Raw genomic sequence first — 26,016 nt, 5'->3', positions numbered from 1 at the left:
TACACCCTGGACAGGGTGCCAGTCCATCGCAGGGCACAATCACAATCACATTCACACACTACGGACACGCCAATCAGCCTACCATGCATGTGTTTGGACTGGGGGAGGAAACCGGAGTACCCGGAGGAAACCCCCACAGCACGGGGAGAACATACAAACTCCGCACACACAGGGCCACGGTGAGAATCAAACCCCCGACCCTGGAGGTGTGAGGCGAATGTTCTAACCACTAAGCCACCGTGCACCCGCGAATTGAATTTATGTATTTATTTATTTCGCGGACCTGACGTACGCGTTTGAATGAAACGAATTCAGTGAGCTTTTTCTTCAGTCTTACTTGCAATGTCAACTGCACTGTAAACCCTAATGTTGTCTTTACTTAAACAATCATGACTATACATTACTGTTCAAATCAAAAATCTAAGTTTATTTCACTTATTTACCTACAAAATACATCAACTTAAAATTTCAAGTGTTATGAACTCAAAATTAGGATTTATTTAAAATTTCTTTCTTTGATGCGATTGGCCATGCAAGGAGCTCCGCTTGGCAACAAGTGAACAAGCACTGATTGGTAGATAATCGCAAAAGGCGGTCCTCTTGCTGGTACCGGTGTAGTGAAATTCAAGAGTTCATCATGAGTGGGAGAGACGGCTCTGTGTGTGTTTAGAAAGAAATGGCAATCATGCAAAGGATGTTTTGTAAATAATGTTACATTTTGCTAAAACGTGTTCATTTCCCCCGATGTATGGAGACTTTTGGGACACCCTGTATTTAAGTACAATTGAAATGAACACCGAGTTAAATGAACTTTAACTAGTAGCTAGCATGCAGCGCTAGCTAAGTTAATCAAATATGTACAACACAAAGTGAAGTGAACTTCATCAAATAAATACACTATATCAACACCAAGTGAAGTGAACTTCATCAAATAAATACACTATATCAACACTAAGTTAAGTGAACTTAAATATATAAGTTTGGGGACAGCTCATCACACAATTAAATTGAGGGAACGAGTTTATATCAACTTGTTAGGGTTTTCCTTGTGGGAGTCTAAATAAAGGCAAATTATTCATGGAACACTGTACTTATTTTCTCATAACTTCTAATCAAATCTAATATAAAAAAAAAAAAAAGAAAAAAGAAGGATTCAAAATATTGTAATAATTTGCATAATTATTCTGTGATTTATGTTTATTTACATTTCTGGCATTTGGCAGACACCCTTATCCAGTGCAACTTACATTTATACAAGAGAGCAGTTGAGGGTTAAGGGCCTTGCCCAAGGGCCCAACAGTAGTAGCTTGGCAGTGCTGGGGCTTGAACTCCAGACCTTCTGATCAGTACCCCACCACTGCTCACTGATATAAACACAGAGTCATACATTTACACCCATCCAGAGACTTAACCCCCCCGAACTAAACCCTCTTCCAGTCTTCCTGCTGCTATAAAATGTTTACGAGCTTCCGCCCAAGTGTCCTGCTGCTACTCCCCTCGAGACAAACCGACCGTCCTCATCCTCTGCTCTAAAATCATTACAGACTCTATTAGCATGTCAACAGCAGCCATTAGCAGCTAATCACAAGAAGACCAGCTGAGAGCAGGGCTAATGCACATTATAACGCAATCCTACACCGACAAATTGGGTCAAACACGTCTATAAACGCTGAGGGATAATACAGAACATCATCTGTCATTTTACATCCCACAACGACTGCTGAAAACATGTACAGAATGAACCCTAGGGCTGTCACAGGAACGTCATCATGGATCTAACTCATACGCTGAATGACCCCCCCACCCCCCCACCCCCCAAAAAAGGAGTACACATTATGCAATGGAGAAAAAAAACATGTTGGGGGTGTGCGGTTACAGGAAAGTAATCATCAGTAGGTTGGAGTGATGTGGCTTGATGTGAAGCAGAGTAACTCTTTTTTACCAAGAGTGTCTTGGGGCTGTTATAGTGCTAAGATTTGTGTTTTGGGACTTCATTTGAAAAATATCGATAAGTTTTAAAGCGCGAGAAATAAGTGCCTTTACCTTTAGACTTTCCAGATCAGCCCAAGAACCCTTTAAACACTTGAACACACCTGGAATCATGAAAATGAATATTCCATGGTTGGCTATGCTAATCCTAACCCTGTAGCACATTTCTCTAGCCTATAGCTCTGAGATGCAGAACACAGCCATAAAAAAACAAACAAACAAACAAAAACACAACCTTTAACCATATTAGCGTTTGGCTACGGCTCTAACATATTAAAGTGTTGCTGGAGTGAGAATTTGTTGTATTAGCAGAGCTGTGTTACATGTAGCCTCGATGCCTTCCACCTGCCAGCTGCAGTTGAAATCCGCCTTCGCAGTCTTCAGATCTAATTACCACAGAGCTGGATGGAGTCTCAGTAGGGAGTCCAGCTGAGGGCTCTTCCCCCTCCTCCTGCTCAAACCTGGCCTCAGAAGCAGATGGCAGTTTACGAGCCTTTGTGTTAGCACCCTAGCATGTTAAAAACAGTCATTGTCAATGGGTAGACTGTTATACATAGCTTGCATTAAACTGTTTGGGACAAATAGGCGTGTGTGAGACTCAGATGAAAGAAGCGCATCAGTGAACTGCTGTATATACTATACCAGAGGTCAGGAACCTTTTCAGCCGGCAGAGCCATAAAAGCCTATATATATATATATATAGGAAAATTAGCATATTTTTTGACGTTTTTATATATACCTTATTATAATTATTAGTTATTATCTTTACCATTATCCCATAATTATAAAAAGGGGTAATGTAATAAAGGCCATTTCACATTTCACGTGTTCTTGACCTAACAGCCTGCACTTCGCCTAACAGGTCTGTAAGTGGCAGTTGGACTTCATTCAACTCAATACAGGATGCAGTGCATGAGTAAGAGTAAGTTGAACGTGACTTACCAATTCATACAACCTCCAAATATGCAAATTCGTCTGTCCGTTCTTACTGGAAAGTACGATACTCAGCGTATTTTTACTTTGAGTCATTTCACCTTTGGTAAAAAAAAAACCTGAAAACTTGACTGGCTATGCAGATTTATAAACTAGACCTGGAAATTACCGCTCTGCTCTACATTGTCCAATGAAATGTCAGCTTGTGCCACATCGCGATTGGTTGGAGTATACATGACAAATTTGATCGATTATATGAATTATGTAATATTTTTAAAATATGCAGCGTTTTAATTGAATCGACACACTAGCTTTGGTGATTCGTGATTGTTTTTATTGATTTTTTCCCCACCGTTGAGCCATTGGCAATCACTGAAACAACCATATATGGCTTGCGAGCCATAGGCTCCCGACCCCACCCCCTGTACTATATATATATATATATATATATATCGATGTATACTTCCTTATTTTGTGCCTGATCTGCAAAAGAAGAACAGTGCCTTTAGCTAGAAGAATTTGAACTGCAGACAACCCTTTGCACTGCCGACATTTTGGTGGCCTACTTTTAGGAGAGACAGATACCTCAGAGCATGCACTCGGCCGTGAAGAAGCGTCTACTGTAACTGTGTGTGACAAGCAGAAATGCCTCTAACTCCACGCTGATCCAAATGAACTGCGGGAATGTCTGACATTCCCAAGTCACCCAAATACCCATGACCCACTCTGCCATTTACTTACACACACACACACACACACACACACACACACACATACATATATATATATACATACACATATTCAGCAAAAAAAGAAACATCCTCTCACATTCAACTGCTTTTAGTTCCATCAAATTTCTTAACACGTGTAAATATTTGTATTCACATAAAACACATTCAGGATCTGAGACATCAACTGAACAAGTTTCATAGACATTTGACAAACATGGAATGGAAATGGAATATTGAGTCCCTGAACAAAGGGGGGGTCGATATTAAAAGTAACTGTCGGTATCTGGTGGCCTCCAGCTGCTTTAAGTACTACAGTGCATCTCATCCTCATGGACTCATGGACTGCTCCAGATTGGTCAGTTCTTGCTGTGAGATGTTACTCCACTCTTCCACCAAGACATTTACAAGTTCTCGATCACGTCAGGGGACACACACACACGGTTACATGTAATTTTCCACTGCGAGGACGATCAGCTGTCCTTCCTGTCTCCCTGTAGCACCGTCTCAGGCGTCTTACATTACAGACATTACAGTTTATTGCTCTGGACACATCTGCAGTCCTCATGCCTCCCTGCAGCAGGTCTATGGCATGTTCACGCAGGTGAGCAGGAACCCTGGGCATCTTTCTTCTGGTGTTTTTCAGAGTCAGTAGAAAGGTCTCTTTAGTGTCCTAAGTTATTGTAACTGTGACTTTAATTTCCTACCACTTGTAAACTGTTTGTGTCTTAAGGACTTTTCCAGAGGTGCATGTGCAATAACTGATTATGGTTAAGCATGAAAAACTTTGTTTAAACTCTTTCTGCTAAAGATCTGTAAAGCTTATTTGGATTTTATGTTTATTTTTTTGCTGAATATATATATATATATATATATATATATATATATATATATATATATATATATATATATATATATATACACACAGAATTTAGAAGTCAGCAGCACTGTAGTATAAAATTGTACTAAGACAGTTGTAAAAATGTATACTCTTTGTCAGAGGGTCACACGGTCAACTTTTAGCTGTAGAGTGGCAGGTGGAGAGAAAGATTTAAGAAATGCAATCACCCACCAAATTCAAGCAACTGACTGGAATTCCATGTAGTGAATATGCAAGGCTAAAAATACATGCTTTATGAATGAGAACAGGTGACCGATTTAGCTTGTAATCCAGTCAGAGCCTAGCACAATAACCAACCATATCCAATTACAAATGAAATGACACCGAGACCACACCTTCTTCACTGGGACTGGTAGACACAGAGGCCACACCTCCTTCATTGGGACTGGTAGACACAGAGACCACACCTTCTTCATTGGGACTGGTAGACACAGAGGCCACACCTCCTTCATTGGGACTAGTAGACACAGAGGCCACACCTCCTTCATTGGGACTGGTAGACACAGAGACCACACCTTCTTCATTGGGACTGGTAGACACAGAGGCCACACCTCCTTCACTGGGACTGGTAGACACAGAGGCCACACCTCCTTCATTGGGACTGGTAGACACAGAAGCTCCACCTCCTTCACTGAGACTAACAGACACAGAAGCCACACCTCCTTCACTGAGACTAACAGACACAGAAGCCACACCTCCTTCACTGGGACTGATAGACACAGAGGCCACACCTCCTTCACTGAGACTGATAGACACAGAGGCCACACCTCCTTCACTGAGACTGATAGACACAGAGGCCACACCTCCTTCACTGAGACTAACAGGCACAGAGGCCACACCTCCTTCACTGAGACTGATAAACACAGAGGTCACACCCCCTTCACTGAGACTGATAGACACTGAAGCCACACCTCCTTCACTGGGACTGATAAACACAGAGGCCACACCTCCTTCACTGAGACTGATAGACACAGAGGCCACACCCCCTTCACTGAGACTGATAGTCACAGAGGCCACACCTCCTTCACTGAGACTGATAAACACAGAGGTCACACCCCCTTCACTGAGACTGATAGACACAAAAGCCACACCTCCTTCACTGAGACTGATAGACACAGAGGCCACACCCCCTTCACTGAGACTGATAGTCACAGAGGCCACACCTCCTTCACTGAGACTAACAGGCACAGAGGCCACACCTCCTTCACTGGGACTGATAAACACAGAGGCCACACCTCCTTCACTGAGACTGATAAACACAGAAGCCACACCCCCTTTATTGGTACTGACAGGTGGATGTGTCTTAGCACTTACTGCAGCTATAAAAATAAAAATGTGGTAACTTGAATTAAGATTAGAAGTTCAGCTCGTTTCCTCTCACACTTTTATTAACCTAACTGCTCGCTGAGGTTTTTCCTAGGAAGCATTTTTAAACTTATAAGCTATGAGTCATTTGTTATTTGTGTCACGGGGGGGGCTTTCCTGCTATGTGACTCCTGCCTGTGAGATTTGCACAATCATCACTGTTCTGCTCATAACTGCAGCATCAGCTCCATATTCATCACAAATTAGAGTCCATCATCTTATTTTATATTTATTTTTTGGCTGACAAAATTGCTTACTTTATCCATTTATTTTTCCAAAAAACTGCTTACTTTGTTTTGTTTTGTTTTCTGAAGGCCTTACGAGTTTTGCTTAAAAAAGAGGGACAAAAAAAATCCCTGAGGTTTTGCTGGTATAATATATATTTGGAGGTGGACTTTTTTCTTTTCCACGTTAAAAACCATAGTGCTTAGGAACAGTATATAATCCACTGGGAATCAAATAATAAACACACTTTCATCCGAGAGGTCTCATACTTCACAGAACTAAATAACATTTCCGCAGTACAGACACAAAGAGAGACTGAAATGGAAATCAAAACACTGCCGGCAGCTCGAGCGCTCGTCTCGACTCCTACTCGGTTTCAGTATTATCATAATTATTGAACCGCTCGAGTCTTCCTCGATGATTTTTGCATAATCTCAGCAGATTGAGTCGGCACGGTGAGGAAGCGTACCTCGTGACTGCCTGGAGCTCTCAAACACTCCACACATTACTGCTGACATCATCAAAACACACAGCGTAATTTTCATTACTAAATCTCATACCGCTTAAAGCTCACATGAATTCGGGCCAACTGGACATAGAATGCCAACTGAGTCACTTTGTTAATAATAATAATAATAATAATAATAATAATATGAAAAAGAAGAAGAAGAAAACGAAGAATTTAGACCATATTTAAACACGATTTTACAACATCTCATAATTAATGGCAGCTATTTCAAGTGGTAGAGCGGGTTGTCCACTAATCGTAGGGTTGGCGGTTCGATTCCCGGTCTACGTGACTCCACATACTGAAGTGTCCTTGGGCAAGACACTGAACCCCAAGTTGCTCTCGATGGCAAGCTAGTGCCTTGCATGGCAGCTCTGCTAACGTTGGTGTTTGAGTGTGTGAATGGTTGAATGAGAACCATTGTAAAGCGCTTTGGAACCGCTAAGGTTAAAAAAGCGCTATATAAGTGCAGACCAGACCATTTACCATAATGAGGCCATATCTCAGGCACGATATGAACCAGAATGTACGTTATCATAATCATTTTGGCTTAGAAGTGAAATGCCGCACACGCACTAGATATGGATGGTTGCACTTTGCCCATTTTTGGACCAGATTCCAAATGCAGAATCCAAATGCAAAAAAATCTTGACTGCTTACGATGACCATGCCTGCCTGCAAATGCCTGAACGCAACTATATTTGGTGTGAAATCATCAGTTATCTGGGATTGCTTAGTCTGTTTTCCTCGAAACAATGAACACAGTATTATCAGCTTGCTAAATAGCTAGTCATGTAGCGATTGGAAAGGTCAGGCACTTCTGAGTTTAGGCACTTCTCCAAATAGTAAGAGAATTGTGGGCAAAAATGAAAAAAAGAGTCACATTTTAGACTTTCACAGTATTCTGAACCACCAGCCTGATACTGTATATATCCCTCTTGTGTCATAATAACAGCTCGGACCCGTCGAGGCAAGGACTCTACAAGACCTCTGAAGGTGTGCTGTGGGATCTGGCACCAAGACGTTAGCAGCAGATCCTTTAAGTCCTGTAAGTTGCGAGGTAGTAACTCCATGGCACGTCCCACAGACGCTCTATCGGATTGAGATCTGGGGAATTTGGAGGCCGAGCCAACAAGTTCAACCCTTGTTATGCTCCTCAAACCATTCCTGAACAATTTTTACAATGTATATCTATAGCTTTTTGCGACTTTTCAAATTTGGTCCATAAGTAAGGTATAATACACTCCAGGATGTGCAGTTAGAAGAATTAATTATTTTCCTACTGTATAACAGAACATCCTAGAAGACTTTTATTGTTGTTGTTTTTTTTTAATGGTATGGTTCCTCTAATTTGATTGGCCAAGCGCCGTTCCAAGAGTGTTTATGTTTCCTATAACCGCACCGGGACATTTCACTGTGTTCGCTACGTAAAATTCCACTTCCTAGTTCGAAATTGCTGCTACTACAGTAGAGTTAGCAACATCGCCAGCAGACGTAGCAAGCGATACTTTTATAGGATTTAACATTTTGATTTAAAATATGAAAGCCTGTCAGGTGAAGACGAAAAGGAATTAGGGAAGCCAATTTCACCAGAAACTGCACCATTAACAGGAACCTACAAATCATTGTGAGTTAGCTAGCCAGCTAGCCGGCGTGCAGTAAAATAAGCGATCTATTTCCACTAGCGGAGCAAAAATAAACAGAACGTTTGGCCGTATTGTGTCTGAAATGTCAGTATTACCCTGTATTACCTTCTTGTTTATGGAGCTGTTGTATAAAAGTAATATCACCCTTGTAAACAAAGATGTGTTTTTACATGAATATGAATCACATGAAAATGAATCACATGTATATGAATCACATGTGAGTGAATCACATGAATATGAATCACATGAAAATGAATCACATGCAAATGAATCACATGCAAATGAATCACATGTAAATGTATCATATGAAAATGAATCACATGAAAATGAATCACATGTATCATATGAAAATGAATAAATAAATTGCAATATGTAAACAAAGATGTGTTAGATAGGGAAAAAGTATTCAGACACCATAAATTAACATGAATACTTTGTTAAAAAAGTGCTTGTGACTACGGTATGAAGTCATTTTCAACTCATCTTTAGTTCCCCGAGGTTATGTAACAGCCGCTCCTGCTGCTTTCAGGTCGTCCTGCAACTCTTTTCAAGTGACTTCTAGCTTCTCTCTTACCTTCTTTACCATTATAACCGTAACACACTGTAACACACACCCTCGCGTCTCACTTTGGGCCAGTAACAGTAACACTTCTACGTTCCACCAGCACGTTGTTGATTATTTTCCAGTAACAGCACTCCCTCGACTGCTTTATTCCTTACTTATAGAACGAATGAGATAATGCAGAACAGAAGAAGGTTTAAAGAATTTAGAAGAAGAAAAAAAAAGCAGCTGGGAATTAAACACAGCTCTTGAGTCATGCCTGAGTTCTCTAGCTTGTTATTTTGTGAGTCATTTCAAGTCCATCTGTGTGTATACTCCCCTTTTCTCTGCAGGATGCTGCAGTGCAGCTCTTTATTCTTATAAATTATTCTTATTCTTTTTTACTCTTAAATAACGACACAGACACACATTTCCCAAGCTGGAAACATACGTTAGGACGTTCACATGAACACACACGTTGCCAAATTATCAACCCAACCTTCTTGGATTGATATTTGGATGATATTTAATAGGCCATAAGGAATCATTCTTAAGTAAACCAAATGACTGATTGCTCATGCATGACTAGAATCCTATTTACACTCATCCCATGTGGAGATAATGTCCATCTGAGCGCCACAGGAAAGAGGGAGCAGGTGGCCATTAACAGCTGCTGATGCATAAGGCTGAATGATCTAAATGTAAATAATGCTATAACATGCCTCTTAACTCGACACTCCGTCGTGGATAATGTCATGCACGGCAGAGTTTTACATGCTAGCGCTATGGTGTGGTCCAGAAAGAAAAAAAAAAACACTTTTGTACGGTCTAGCAAAGGATGTCATTGTGACAACCATGGAAAGATCGGATTAAAAGTTCGGATGCGAAGAAATCGATCCGTAAATCGTTCACAGAAGCATTTAAACACGTAATGGAGTGCTCATGAGAATCCAGCTAGCTTAGAAAAAACGTTTGTATCCCATGAGTGTTTCGGAGTGTGTTTAAATTTACACAGAAGGAGACGCAGTAACGTGGACCTTGACTGATCAGGTTCAAATGGTGTAATTGGTGATGAGTTGATGTGACTGTATGCAGGTATATAGATTCAGAGACTCTAAATTCAATTCTTATCAATGACTTGTGATTCCAAAACAAGTCCATAAATGAAGATAAATAAGTCTAGCCATTCGTTCAGGACAAAAATAATGGTACCCTATGAAAGGTGAAGCGTTAGAATGGAGGTCAGTGGTAGCTGATGCTCTGCCGTGGCTGAGCTGCATGACTGGAAGATTTAGAGAAAACCGGTGAGGCGGTCTTTCAACCGTTTTGTTGTCATTCTGACGTTTTCAGCTCTGTGTTTTTTGCCTTTTATGGAGTTTTGTGGGAGTCAAGCTACTCTGGTTGGTGTTTATCAACATACACGTACAAGAATGAAGATAATCAGCGTTACCGAAACTTTTGAGTTCAGTTTAGTTTAACAAATGACTTATAAATGAGCCTCGATATCTTTGTGTACATTTTAACCATCTTTTTAAATTGTAAAACTGATTTGTCAAACTGTGACGCTTTGAAATGGTCTTGGTCTTTGGTACGGTATGGTCTTGATGAAATCACTCACTTCAACAATGACTACGTTTACACGGACAGCGGTAATCTAATTATTGACCTTATTCTGAATAAGACAATATTGTGATTAAGGTGTTTACATGAGTCGCTTTTAGAATATTCCTTTCATGTTCCCGTTTTACGTGTTATAGAACAGAGAAGGATTAACGACACACGTCATTACGTCCCCGCGCCACGCCGTCCGACCTTCCGTCCAGAATTTCACGTATCGACATACAGTTGGTCTTCGTTATGGAACCGTATACAGTTCTGGGTGTTTTTATTTAAAATTTTCACGAACACTTCAAGTGCGGTTAATTATTTGTCACGCTATACGTGCAAATAGACGACTGCTTGAAGCCGTGGGCTGCGTCCCAAACCGCGTACTTACCTACTATATAGTAGCCCCGATACATGTATTTCACCTACTATATAGCAAGTAAGTACGCGGTTTGGGACGCAGCCGTGCTCTCTTGTACACACGCTGCCGTGTGTGTACGTGTCCTGTCACACAATGCGGTGAAAACTCCCACACGACGTTAATAGTGTGATTAAGGTGTGTACATGTCTGTAACGCACGCCGATAATGCGACTAAAACAGGAATACTCCACACGTCTTAATCCGATTTGTGTTTATTTCGAGTGTGATTTTACCCGGATTAAGGTAATAAAAAATCGCTGTTTACATGCTAGTTTCTTAATCAGAGTACCGTCTTAATCGGGATAAATATCGGATTATCGTTGTCCATGTAAACGTACTGAATAAGAAAAAATTAGTATTGAAGATCCCAAGCTTTAATATTACAGGTAAATGATAAAACTACCACTTTACAATGTTTTTTTATTTCTAAATTTCCATTACTGTTTTCGGCATACGGCAGACGCCCGTATCCAGGGCGACTTATATTTATCTCATCTTATTATACTACTGCTTTTTGGGAATTGGGACATGATTAGGACTCGGTGAGATTTCCTTTCAGATATTTTCGGTCAGAGAGAAAAGAAAAAAAAAAAGGATTGGGGCATCAATACAGCTGACGTACTAACAATATAGTAGTAGTAAGTAGTTTTAAGACTATAATTGTCTCATGTAAAAAAAAATGTAAAAAAAAGAAAAGTAATGTTCAGTACTAAAGACAGACATTTACCTTTAATTAAATGGAATGTTATGATAATAAAAGAGCGCATTATGAGAGTTATAGAGAAACAAATCCTTTTTAACCAAGACTGACAGCAATATAGTCAATAATTGGGTTTTATCTGTATATCCAAAAATGACATATGAAGAGAATAATAAGAAAAAACATAAATCAAATCAAATAAACAAAAACTGGCCACTATACTAGCTCTTATAAAAGCTTGGGCAAACTCAATCCATATTCCAGATATGCGCTATTTCTCATACTGCATCATGCCATTCGGATTTTTGTGAATGTACGCTACAGGATTATCGGAGACGCACTGCTGGGCCTTGAGCATTATCCTTAACTCTCAAGTCAAAAGTCATTTATCATTTCTTTTAAGTTATCAGTTATTACATGGATTCTTTCTGCAGTATTATACCCAACTAATCATCGATGACTGCTAAATAAATGATGACTAATTTACCTGCTTCCCCTCCAGCGTGTAGAGTCTCTTCACCACTCCCGAGTCCAGCTTGATGGCGTCGCTGATGTCCGTGAGCACCTGCTCGAACGAGTGTGCCGTCTTCTTGTTCAGGAGGACGCGCACGGCCTTGCGTGGCTTCACGCCGCTCCGGATCACCGTCACCAGCTTGGGCCGGATGAAGTCCTTGCTTTCTCGCTCCCTCAGCTCGTTCTTTAGTATGGGTAAAGAGGAGAGGGAGCGCGATGTGCCTGCCCTAACGTTCACCGACCAGTTGGGGTTGACGTTTTTGGTGTAGTCCACTTTGCGGAAGGGCTCGTTGGAGGCGCAGACGTAGCTCTCACCTGTCGGGAGAAGACGAGGGGTAGAGTTAGGTCTGTATCTATTTACTTTTCTACTCTGTAAGGCATGTTCGCGTCCAATCTTTCACCTTATATTCTGATTGGTCAGAAGGTTAATCAGCAACCCTGACAGTAGCGCAGCTGCAAATCCCATGTTTACATTCATGCATCATTCTAACGTACAACGGTTTCTATAGTAACAGCTCATTAACACTGTACTGTAGTATAGCAGATGTACCATTTTTGATATGGTGATGTTTCTTCTAGAGAGTCCTTCAAGAGTTCCTCCAGGGGTTCGCTGTATAATTATGATATAATTCTCGGCCTCCTAAAATGCTCGCATAGTTCCGCATAGATCCTTTAAGGGTTTCCTTAGAACCCTTTATTCTTTCCTTATTATTCACCTCACAAGAGAGAGAGAAAAAGAAAGGCTGGTGAAGGAACAACTATCTATAGCAGCTATAACGGTAGTTTAATTGTTCACGCAGACGTTGCAGAGCGGTACATGTACATATCAACCGATAAAACTATGATGTGTCATTCTTTAATTAAAAAAAAATAAAATTTACCAAATCATTGGTAAATTGCTGGGGTCTAAGAGGAAATAAAACACTTCGGGACAAGCCGTTAATGGAAAATAATCAACTCTGGTGTGGTGACATTAACTTCCGCTTCATCGCACCACCCTGTTGTTGACTATTTTCCTGTAACAGTGTGCTTTATTTCTTACGTAATGCAAGTCAGAACTTGTAATCACTATTCAAATATGATTATATTCTATTCCCATAACTCGTATATGTTCAATATAAGAGGTCAGCAAGGCTCAATACGTTTTCCCTTGACATTGATATTGATATTGTATATCCTTTCAGTATTTCCTCAGGCTTCTCGGTGATAAGTTGTTCACCTTGAAGCAGCTCCATAATGGCCATATAATATAATTATATACACAGGGCGTCATGATATGAACAGAAACACTGTATTGCTATTATATTGCTGTATATTCCAGTTGCATACATTAAAACATGACGGTGACCGCTTTACGTGGCACAGTTAAAGACATTAAAAGCCAGCAGTTGATCCCAGGTCAGTCCTCATGCTTCATACACACGAGCTCTTTTCCACCAATCGCATATCTCCAGGAAGACTTGCTCTGCGGATGAAAGAGCCTTTTATAGCCATTCTACAATCTCTGGAATGCACTAAACAGCTACAAAGCAGCAATCGAAATTTTCAACAGCTCTTTTATCTCACAAACACACGCTTCCGGCTTATCGGGAAGCGATGTCAGAAAGATGTATTTCTTCACGCATTATTTCGGGAGACTCCGGGTACAGCGAGTCTCTCGAACAGTTCACGTGTCCGGGAGGAATGCGGAGCACGCCGAGGCCACTTCTCTCTTCTCTCTTGTCTTCGCTTACTCTTGCGGTGTTGGCTGACGTCCCGAGTATTTTCACCGACGTGCCAGGGTAACAGTGCTAAATCGAGCCCTCCCTTTCCCAAAGGCCTACTCAAATCCACACTCTGAGGGTAAAAGGAAACCGCAATGGAACGGCTGACTAAATCAACGAATGAATAAGCATTTTTTTCCCCCATCGGAAAACAATCTGTTCGGCATAACTCAGGCATTTAATGTTTAAACTGCCGTACGATGTGAAAAGGTCTAAAAACGCTACAATCTTAATCCACACAGCTGAAGAAACCGATGAAAGTGTGTGTGTCTGTGTGTGTGTGATTGTGTATGGGTAGGCACAGCTTGGCACTACAGCACATGCAGCTGCTCTAAAAATGGACCTTTGTCACACAGGGACTAAGAACTTGGTGGAGCATCATATGAGGAAAAAACAACCAGAGACAATTAAAAGCACGTCATAAATCACGTTAAATCAGTGCATTCATCAATGCCATACCCTCCTCGTGATGCATGACGGACTTTTGGTGCTTTCCTGGTGCTTTTTTTTCGAAAAGTGAAACCACAAAACACTTGCTGTACAAGCGATAACGCCGTGAGAACACTGTTGCTAGGTAACTGGGAAATATGGAAGTTGAGCTAGTTAATAATAAGCTAGCTGTCCACTGGCTTCCAGTATGATCTCATGCTTGCATTGACATCGCCATAAAAGCCACAGAGGTTGACGTGAGGGCTAGGGATGTATAGATTCGCATTCATATGTACACTATCCCGACTATAGAAAGACATAAGAGTTTGGAAAAGAGAGAGAACTGTCAGAAATGATAACATTTCTCTTATATGTGATCCCAAATTCCTAAGAAAAGACTCTACTTTTGGGTGTCCCAAAAGACTGCATAGAGTACACAGGGGACATTAACAGCTTTTAACAGCTGCGGACCGACCGAGAACTGGACGTCTACGAACATCCACTGACAAAGACACGACCGATGTCGTGCTGGAGTACATAATTCCATATCTACATTATTTTACAGTTAGCTAGCTAGCTAGCTTGTTTAATAAACACCTATAAGCTACTGTAGCATTATCGACACTCACAGCATGTACTTGCGACAATGAAACGTGTCACTTTATAGTATTTTTATGTGTTTGTGAGCAGACTTTGCAGGACGTATTTGCTGCAGTGCAAACACAGCAATTTCATTAACACGGAAGTGTGCAAAAGGTCCATTGGCTCATCTTCGTCTGTCTATATATATATATATATATATATATATATATATATATATATATATATATATATATATATATATATATATATATTGGCCGTGGTCCCAGTGGTTTCTGTTATCACGCTATCCTTTGTACTATTTAGTGCACTAGTTAAGATATTTTGCTGTTTTGTAATCAAGTAAGAAAGCATACTATAATATAAATCAATCATGACATCTCACAATGTTCCCACAATGCTCTTAGTAATAAATCTTCAGTGTCTGTAGATACAGGCTCAGGTGGTAGAGCGGGTTGTCCACTAATCATAGGTTGGCGGTTCGATTCCCGGCCCACATGACTCCACATGACTCCACATACCGAAGTGTCCTTGGGCAAGACACTGAACCCCAAGTTGCTCCCGATGGCAAGTTAACGCCTTGCATGGCAGCTCTGCTACCGTTGGTGTGTGTGTGTGTGAGAGTGTGTGAATGAGAACCAGTGTAAAGCGCTTTGTCGAACTACTAAGGTTAAAAAAAGGTGTTATATAAGTGCAGAGTATTTACCACTGAAGCAAACGTGAGTCTTGGGCATAAAGAGAATTTTTGGGAAGTGCTTATTTTTATGGTGTCCATGTGGGACCATTGAGAGTAGCAGAAGGTGTCAAAGAGAAGCTCCAAGCAGAAGAACAGTATCAGGATAAATCAGGGAGTCTGAAGATTGTCAGGATCAGGCACTGGAAGCATCCCATCAGGAAGCAAGAGTGCTACTCATCAATATGGTGGCTGGAATAAAGCTTCTGGGCCATGGAACTCTTTCATTTCTTTCTCCTGCAGTGCCCTTGAAACCGATCATGACTCTAGCAAGACTGGAGGCAGTGAAACCGCTGAGCCTGCAGCAGACGTCTGGACGAGTTTCAGAAACTGAGCGAGGAGGTGGCTGGATTGGGTTTATTAAGGCAAGCATTGGAAATGATGGAGAGGTTTAAGAACACAACTGATATCAGGAGCTGTGCTGAGCAGATGGAAAAGAGGACAACGAAAATCACACACCTTGTTTCGTCACACGAGCGTGTCAAACTTATCGGCTTGGATGGTGCTTATGTTGTACGGTGTGGATATTAGCAATGTTTGATTTCTCTCAAAAAATCGTTCTGGACAGAGTCAACCCATAGCCAAAACAAACAAATAAGTAACTCAGAATGAACTGCGCTTGGGGGATTGTGTCAATATACAGTGGTGCTCGAAAGTTTGTCAACCCTTTTCTACGTTTCTGCATAAATACGACCTAAACATTTTTTCACACAAGTCCTAAAAGTAAATAAAGAGATCCCAATTAAACAAATGAAACAAAAATATTATATTTATTATATTTATTGAGGAAAATGATCCAATTTTGCATATCTGTGAGTGGAAAAAGTAGGTGAACTTTTGCTTTCAGTATGTGGTGTGACCCCCTTGTGGAGCAATAACTGCAAGTAAACGTTTCCAGTAACTGTTGATGAGTCCTGCATGTCAGCCTGGAGGAGTTTTAACCCGTTCCTCAGTACAGAACAGCTTCAACTCTGGGATGTTGGTGGGTTTCCTCACATGAACTGCTTGATTCAGATCCTTCCACAACATCTCTATTGGATTAAGGTCAGGACTTTGACTTGGCCGTTCCAAAACATTCACTTTATTCTTCTTTAACCGTTCTTTGGTAGAACGACTTGTGTGATTAGGGTCGTTGTCTTGCTGCATGACCCACTTTCTCTTCAGGTTCAGTTCACGGACAGATGTCCTGACATTTTCATTTGGAATTTGCTGATATACTTCAGAATTCATTGTTCCATCAACGATGTCAAGTCTGGCCCATGCAGGCCTAGATGCAGCAAAACGGGCCCAGACCATGACACTACCACCACCACGTTTCACAGACGGGATAAGACTCACATGCTGGAACGCAGTGTTTTCCTTTCTCCAAACATAACACTTCTCATTTTAAACAAAAAAGTTGTATTTTGGTCTCATCCGCCCATAGAACATTTTTCCATTAGCCTTCTGGCTTGTCGACGTGATCTTTAGCAAACTGCAGATGGGCAGAAACGTTCTTTTAGGAGAGAAGTGGCTTTCTCCTTGCGTCCCTGCCATGCACATCATTATTGTTCAGTGTTCTCCTGATGGTGAACTCATGAACATTACCATTACCCAATGTGAGAGAGGCCTTTACTTGCTTAGAAGTTACCCTGGGTTCTTTTGTGACCTCACAAACTATTACACGTCTTGTTCTTGGAGTGATCCACACCTGGGGAGGGTAACAATGGTCTTGAATTTCCACTTCCACAAATATATTGTTCTTTAAATAAAACAGTGCGCTCACTCACACCTGATCATCGTCCCATTGATTGAAAACACCCGACTCTAATCTCACCTTCAAATTAAACTGCTAATCCTAGAGGTTCACATACTTTTTCCTCTCACAGATATGTAATATTGGATTATTTTCCTCAATAAATACATGACCAAGTATAATATTTTTGTCTCGTTTGTTTAATCGGGTTCTCTTTGTCTACTCTTAGGACTTATGTGAAAATCTGATGATGAATCTGAATCTTTTACATCATATTTATGCAGACATTTAAAAAATTTTAAGCACCACTGTAAATTGGGTTGATGATGGGAAATCCAGCATGCTGGCTTTCGGACGCGGACCTGAAAGGCGACAGGAACATACATTTATGGCTAATTTTCTGGAATCTTCCAGTGTATCTTTCGAGAGGGAGCAGCAACCAAGAAAATCTAAACTAAAATACTAAAATCAGGTGCAAATACAAATGTAATGTAAGTTTTTGTTCAAATATAACATCATTTATAATTTAGTTCAACCATTCGAAATTATATTTCCGTAGACGTTACGTAGGCCATCATTTTTACCATGTCATTTGGATTGATAGCCAAATGTTAGCATGCTGACAACAAGTAGCTTTGTTATTTGCGGGGGGAAATATAGTTTGTAATAAATAAGACCTTTTTTTTTTATCTTTGGAAGAATTAAGCTCTTGCATAATCATATTAAATTTAACACTAGTTACCCAAATTGTTGGCTGCTACAAAACTATTATATTATTAAATAAATTGTACTTGTAACTGTAACGTTATCTTGGATTATCCGCTAGCATTGGAGTGAAGTTCATTCTAATCCTAGGTCTGATATCCATTACTTATTTTTCAGAATATAATACAGGATATGATTTTGAGCAGTCATGTATTGTTGAGGAAGGCTATGTTTTGTAGAGAAAAAGCGAAACTGTACTAAGCTTCTTTTGTGCTAATAAGAAAGTAGCTTTTCATATGACTGGTGCATTGTAAACAGAAGATCTGGGTTGTCTACGGCCTGTCGAGGTGGTCGTTCATGTGTATGGGTTTAAAATGCAAAATCCTAACCCAATGTTACAGGTTAAAACAACCCTAACTAGGTTAGCCCATTTTGGACCCACCATCGGTTTTCCAAAATCGGCCCAGACTGGGTTATTGTTAACCCAACTAGTTTAAGAGTGTGGTCCAGAGTTGGGAAAATAATGCACAAAAATCTGAAGTATAAGTGTGATACACCTGTATTCACACTGCTGAGTCCGTCCTAATTTTAAAAAATTGGCTTTTTAAAAGAAAAAAAAAAAAAAAAAAACATTTCACAAATCTTATAATACCTAATGCAGTAACATAATACAGTGTATTCAGCATTTTCCTGCATCTTCACAGGCTCAAACTTTAAATATACTTTCAACAAAACAGACTTCAGAGAAACACTTTAATAAACTACCATTTACTTTCACACTACCCGTTGTTCCCCAGATGAGGACGGGTTCCCTTCTGAGTCCGGTTCCTCTCAAGGTTTCTTCCTCGTATCATCTCAGGGAGATTTTCCTCACCACCGTCGCCAGCGGCTCGCTCAATATGGATAAATTCACACACTTAAAATCTCTATCCTGTGTTTATATATTTCCGCAAAGCTGCCTCGAGACACAATGAGTGTTGTAAAAAGCGCTATACAAATAAAAGCTTCACGTCAACTGAATCTAGTCCCAATTCCATTTCCACACAACAAGAGAACAGACTCCCAAGGCACCAGGCTTTATTAAGCTGACGAATTAACAAAAGGCTAATTTAGCCGCTCTGCTCCAGATGGGCTCACGTTTACTGATGAGAAGAGTGACACAAATGAGCAGTTTAACACGTAAGGAAGGGGCGGGAATTGGTTACGGTCACACCGGGGGATTGCGGTATACAAAGGCGGCCTTGACACGGGACTCAGGTGTGAAACTCCCACAGCGATTAGCGACCCTTCACCCTGTTTCACCGATCCAGTGTTCTCCCGGTGTCCAGCTGAGACTTTACATTTACTAGTCTTTAAACAACATCAGCTGGGATTCTTTGTCCGTTGTCATAATATACGATGTACGTCCTCCACGGACGATCTTCTGCTGTCTGTGCTTGAACCCGGACTAACGTCTTTGGAAATGAAGTGATGTAATGATTGCGATAGGATTGAAATATTGATGACCTTCGATTTGACCTTCTAACCTTCACTAGGTTTGTACAATTTAGCATATAATTCCACAGTGATTAGTGAAAGAGAAGTTATTTACAGTATACTGTAACAATTAATAAGGAATAAAGCACAGGAGTTACGCTCACCTGCCTGAAGTTGATTATTTTCATATGACAGCACATTTCGAAGTGTTTTATTCCTCTTATTACAATGTTTTATTCATTTAAGAATGACCCATCATGCTTTGTATCCGTTCAGGTTTACATTTAATGTCGTGGAACGTCCACGAGACTACTTACTTCCAGTCGTTGCTTAGATTATAGCAGCCGGGGGGGGGGGGGGGGGGGGGGGGGGGGCTGTTGAGAAACCTCCACTCTTTCTCTTCAGAGGAATAAACTTAAAGGAACAGCTTCACCTCAAAGCACTGACACGGTCTTTTTTCCATAAATGTTAAATAAACGTCTCTTTTCAGAACGTTTCCCCCTTTTCTACTCAACAACAATGTTTCATTTAAAGCTTGAATGATATTAACGTCGATAATGTCTCCAAAGTCCCTATGAATGAGCACGAGTCCCGGCGAAAACGTATCAGAACGAGTGCATCGATATAAACCTGTGACGTGCCTTGCGGCCGGAACTACGTTCACAGCTGCTGTTAGTGAACATTACTCAAGACATTCTGACCAATCCGAATCTATCTAGAGTTCAACAGCATACCGGTATCATTTAACATCTCATACTCTAATCACTATAATAAAACAGACTGTAGTTGTATATAGACAAAGTGGACTTGGCGTGATAAGGCTTGGAGTGGCTGAAATATCTATTAAGTCGAGTCGATGTTATGGTTAATCAGCAATATTTATGAGGTTTTATCATTTATATCTGTCTCCTACCTGTAATATTATGCAAAATGATGAAAATTACGGGGAACTTTATCCTAAGAATCAAAATATCCAAAAAGTCTGTGTCCCGCAAAGGGTTCGTTTGACGTGCATTACTTTTGGGAATGATGATCAAAGAAGATTGCAGAGATCAGGGCCAAGTTTCCCCAAAATCATCATATCACAAAGATCATCATTAAATGGTAGAGTGAGCATCACATTGAACACTATCTCTCTCCCAGGTAACGTGACGCTTTTGGGAAACTCAGCCCTCTATTGTGACGTGTCATTTAGATAAATATATGACATGTGACTGAAGAAGCTTCATGCTGGAAAGCTGTATACAAGCTGAGGCCAGGATCCCCCCACCCCCCACCCCCCACTTTTTAGATGCTATACTTTGGGTCTGTGGTTTTAGCTTAGCTTTAATCTCATCCCTTCTGCATTTACACAGATTTGCCACACTTTCGAACACACGGACTCGCGATCGCTAACATCACAGCACTCGTGGGGTCACTTTACGGAACTAACCCCTGGAGGCGAAACTTGATCTCGGCATGCCGAATGGATTTGGAAATCATGGTTCTGAAGCGTTCTACTATAACAGCGTGCGTGTTAAAAACGCACCAGCACTTACAGCTGCTCCCTGGTCACGAATCAATTCTATTGACTCAGCCGTACATTAACAGAGTCAATATGAGTCAAGGGCTCGGCGTTCTAGTGTCATTTAGAGGCTTTCTGCCTGCTGTGAGATCTACAAAGTCAACAATTTTTTTTTTTTTTTTTATCCCAACTGGGGAATATTCTCTATATGTATGTGTTAGATAGATTCTTTAAAATACTCTCTGTTCCTAACCCCTTGCCTTCGTTATTCCCTTGATTTATAGCTGTTTATTTAGATCATTTGAATGGTTGTATACGCCAGTTCACTATGTTGCCATTACTTTTATTGGTAAGTCCTTTAATATACCACATTCACCTGGGGAAATAAAAGTGGGCTTAATTTTTTAAAATACAACTCATTAAAAATTCAAAAGTGGCCCTTAAGGCAAGATATTGCAGGTTTGTTGTTTTTTCTTTTCCCTTTATTTTAAACAAAAGCTATCATAAGCAGTATTTTCCAGGTGATTAGGACAACATTAACAATGACAGCCTCGAACTAAATGACACTGAGAGGCTATCACACGACTTAGGGTACTGGTGAATTTTTAGAGTAACCCTCATAATAGGCGGTTGGAACTCTACAACATGCAGTCATCTGACATACAGACTAGCAGCTCGTTTTGAGTAGTTTTAGACGTACTTTTGCTCAGCTGTCTTCGATACAGTTCCCAAAACTGCTGTAGTGGTCCATCACCCGTCTATTATTTTTGTATGGGAAAGTCGCACGTGTTCCACAAATCCATCTCACAGAACCTGAAGGTCTGAAATGTAATAGGATATTTATACGTACATTCCTTCACTGTCACTTCACTTGTTGTCTGACCTGTCACAACTACAGCTCAAAAACCACACAACGGAAGTGAGTTTATAACTCATAATCATTCGGGCACTGGGAAAGGGAAATACATTTTTCTTCTTTTCGGCTTTAGCGTTGGAAACAAGCTCACTGGGGTGCATTTCTGATGCAGGACATCATCCATACGGGCACGGTGGCTTAGTGGTTAGCACGTTTGCCTCACACCCCCGGGGTAGGGGGTTTTAATCCCAGCTCCACCCTGTGTGCCTATGTTCTCTGGGGTTTCCTCCAGGTACTCCAGTTTCCTCCCCCAATCCAAAGACATGTGTTGTAGGCTGATTGGCATTTCCAAAATGTCACTAGTGTATGAATGGGTGTGTGACTGTGCCCTGAAATGGGTTGGCACACCGTCTAGGGTGCCCCCTGCCTTGTGCCCTGAGTACCCTGGGATAGGCTCCAGGCTCCCCCGTGACCCTGTGTAGAATAAACAGTATGGAAAATGGATAGGTGGATGGGCGTCATCTACGGCAACCAAATGCCCCCCCCCCCCCACCCCCACCCCCCCACCCAAATGTTTCTTTGCGTTTGTTTGTAGAGACGTATTCTATTTAATTTAAATGGTCTGATTATAAACACGACCCTGGCAACCTATCAATTAACTGTCTTCTCTGCTGCTCTTCCTAGAGCAGTGATCAACAGCCCTGTTCCTGCAGATCTACCTTCCTGAAGACTTTAGCTCCAACCAAGATTGTGCCGTCTAATCATTTCCTTAAGAAGTTCTTGTTAGATTTTTGTTGGAGATGAAACCTGCAGGAAGGTAGATCTCAAGGAAGAGGGTTGGTGACCACTGGTCTAAAGCATACATGGGGCAGTGTCCTTCTAGCCCCAGTGGGCCTCTATTTGTCACTTGTTGCAGTTCCCATTTTTGACCACTAGCTGCAATAATAACTCTATGGAGCAAAATAAGACCTTCAGTATGTGCCCCACAATTGCGCAACATGTAGAAAGACAAGCAAATCATTTGTTCCACATCTGATATATATATATAGTGAGGTTCTGCTCCACCTATCCCAGCAGATGAGCCACCACTGCTACCAACCTTTATATATTTTCCATAGGGGCTCTACATTTTGACATTGTAGTATGCTGGTCTGAGTTAGCACTCAAAAATAGACTAACGAAACTAGTCTTTTCCTAAATAAAACAAATTTTAAAAAGCACCAGATTAAGAAACTGACATATGAACTTGGAACGATCAACACTTACAAAACTGTTTTGAACTCTCTGACGTTAACCGACCCCGCAGAAGCACCGCCCACTTCCTCCCATCTTTCATCTAGACTCAATGTTCCAGCTTGAAAGACATGTTAGCACAGCACCATTACGTTCTGTGAAATCAAATCAGTCAATGTATGCTCCATGTCGCTAACTATACAGTTACCATCAGTGACCTATATTTATTACAGATGCCGCCAAAACATTTTGGCTGACAGTGATCAAATATATTTTTATTTGGAGAAAACCAAAACTTTACGCTTTATGGTTTTTCCATCTGTGTTCTGCAGTACACCGTACGGCATCATAATGGATAGTGACCATCGCTTTAAACCATGATTATACTGTGTGTTATCAAGCAATCGTCCAGAACACATTAGAGCCTCATGAAGCATTACTAGTAAACTTTATAAAATGCTTACAATGAATCATTACCAGTGTACAAAAAACATAAGCACAGGTATAATGCTTTATGAATATTAATTGAACGTGTCACTCTCTGCTTCTTTAGCACTGAGTTAATGGATTTGGGTGACAGACTGCCTTTACTTTGTACAGCAGAGCATGCAACTTTAACCTGACTGCTAGTGCAAAACTAAAGAAGTGAAGATGTCTTCAGCACTGGGATACATTTTGAATAAAGGGTAAAACCATTCAAACCATTCCTTTAATGTCGAATTATTGGGCATTTGAATGAACTGGTGTGGAGGCAAACACACACACACACACACACACACACACACTCACCCTCTACAAGCTCGTCCAGACTGGTGACCTTCCTCGCTCCGTCTATAGTATAAATGCAGCGCACTCCCTGCGGTAAGCTCGCGCCGTCCCACAGAGAGCGCGTGAGGTCCACGAGCAGCGCGTCCAGAGAGCGGAAGCGGTCTCCGGATACAGCGTACGCCAAGCCCTCGAAGTGGCGGTCTCCGTTGCGGTAGAAGCGCACTTTCCGCGCCTTCTTCTCGGCAGCGAGTGAGCGCAGGGTGCGCGCCCGGTAGAAGCTGCAGTGCGCGCTGTGCGCGGGACTCGCCACGGACCCGTACCCGTTCCCGTTTCCCCGGGACGCGCAACGAGATCCGGCTGCGCATCCGCGACCCGAACGTGGTGCCTTCTCCCTCTCCTCAAAGTGCTCCCACTCGATGCTTCTGCTTAAAGACATGATGCAGGGTGCTGGACGTGTGAACGAAGGGGTTTACGCGTCGGCGGTGCGTAATGATGAAGCGGCCCGGTTTCGCGTCACCGAACCGCCTTATAAAGCTCATCAATCTCAGCAAGAATGCTTTTCTGCTGTCAGAAAGGACTCATCTGAACTTGGCTACAAGTTGCGCATCCGATTACTAAAATGCTCCTAAAAATCCAATAATACCCACAAATCCGTTTAAAAGAATCCAAAGTCAACTCCTAGGATTGGCACCAAATTCCCAAAGAGTTCACAAAAATGTTTAATAGATCTAGAAGATGAGAATCCCACTGAAAAAAAAGGCATCCATTCAGTCGTGAAGCTGGTGATCAGGAATGGAAAACCTCCACATCAGATGTCCAAGCAGCCGCTCCGTTATTCCAACCTCATCCTGCTCACACACACACACACACACACACACACACACACATGCACGCACGCACACGCACACGACGTACCCAGCACGAATACAGTACACTAAACACGCCCTCCCTGAATCTGGCCTCCCACGATTGGCCAGAGTCACGATGAGTCGTGACGAGTCAAATCTAAGAATCGGTTCTTTTCAACCAAGAGTTTTGATTCAGTGTTTTTGTTCATCACTCAGAGAAGCATGCTGAAGTCCACTCTGAAGGGATTCATCATTATGGTGTAGTCCGTCCGAAGTGTAGTACGTCCTCCACCTTTAGGACTGGTCTCTAACATTTTAAACACTTTCTTGGCTGACTTCCGGTCATCATATCCATGGTCCTAGATGCCAGTGTTAAGCGTGTTGGTCACGCCACTGAAACTGGACGGTTATGTAAAGTAACGTGGGTGAAATTCACATCCGTGAGAGGCGTGAGGGGAAGCGGACAAACGCATGCTGAATACAATAATGAAGCAGGGCCATTGTGTAGGCCACATTCCTGGTTTCTTAGTAGGACTTAGTGTCCAACCGCCGTTGACGGCTGGTCATGATTTTAAACAGGATGCTGATATCTAAAAATCTATCATTTGCTCAAGAGCGAAATTATGCTGCAATCCATTGTACTCGGAAAGTCTGAAAATGGAAAATGGAAATTCCATTTTCCCACATGGAAAAGTGCAATGGAATGTTCACTCAGCTGAGAATTCCCAATCCACTTTGACCCAATTCTCTGAAACACATGATGTCACAACAATATGGCAGCGCACAGTCGACAGTTCACCTGTTTTATCAGTCCCTACAGGATTTTAACGCTTTTACAATCGCAGAAATTAACGAAACTCTGCAATATTCGGAGTAGCTTGGCATTTTTTTAAATGACCGCAGATTTTCTGCAGATCTGGGCCAATGTGATGTCATCAGAAGGCGCATTCCCGAATCCGAAGCCCTCATCGGTTCACGTGCGTCGAACATGTGTACAGCTTAAAGGTCTCTCTTAGAAGTAAACATCACGGTGAAAGGCCTTGCAAAACTATTTTCGTGGAATTTCACCAAATCGTGTCCACAAAAAGCACAAAAAAACTCTTTTAACTCTTGTAAATTTTTGAAAAAAAAAAAAAAAGCCGCAGAAAAATCAAGCATTTTTGGCCGCAACAATCACAAAAAAAAAACCAACCCAAAAACGCTTCGAAATCCTGTATGGACTATTTTATATGTCGTTTATCATCATCAACTGTGTAGAAATAATTCATGTAGATCTTCTTTATATGGAGAA

General features: G+C 41.3%; 1 protein-coding gene across 7 annotated transcripts in view; it reads right to left on the bottom strand.

Moving 5' to 3' along the window:
* dclk2a (doublecortin-like kinase 2a) overlaps window positions 1–24,871 on the bottom strand; it is a 76,925-nt gene extending 52,054 nt beyond the window's left edge. The window contains exons 1-2 of one of the 7 annotated variants that reach the window (XR_001812262.3): window positions 23,899–24,867; window positions 12,050–12,390 (exon numbers count right to left, since the gene is read on the bottom strand). Coding sequence is in view for 6 of the 7 variants with exons in the window: in XM_047153832.2 (XP_047009788.1) it covers window positions 12,050–12,390; window positions 23,899–24,313 (756 nt within the window). In the remaining variant the exon portion in view is untranslated. Of the gene's footprint in view, window positions 1–12,049; window positions 12,391–23,898 lie in introns of all 7 variants that reach the window. The other 6 variants (XM_047153832.2, XM_017464877.3, XM_017464874.3 and 3 more) reach the window with 6 other exon arrangements.
* Window positions 24,872–26,016: the final 1,145 nt, after the last annotated feature.

This window comes from Ictalurus punctatus, chromosome 3, assembly GCF_001660625.3.
Source record: "Ictalurus punctatus breed USDA103 chromosome 3, Coco_2.0, whole genome shotgun sequence".
Taxonomy (NCBI): domain Eukaryota; kingdom Metazoa; phylum Chordata; class Actinopteri; order Siluriformes; family Ictaluridae; genus Ictalurus; species Ictalurus punctatus.
This window is presented reverse-complemented; position numbering and strand designations above follow the sequence as displayed.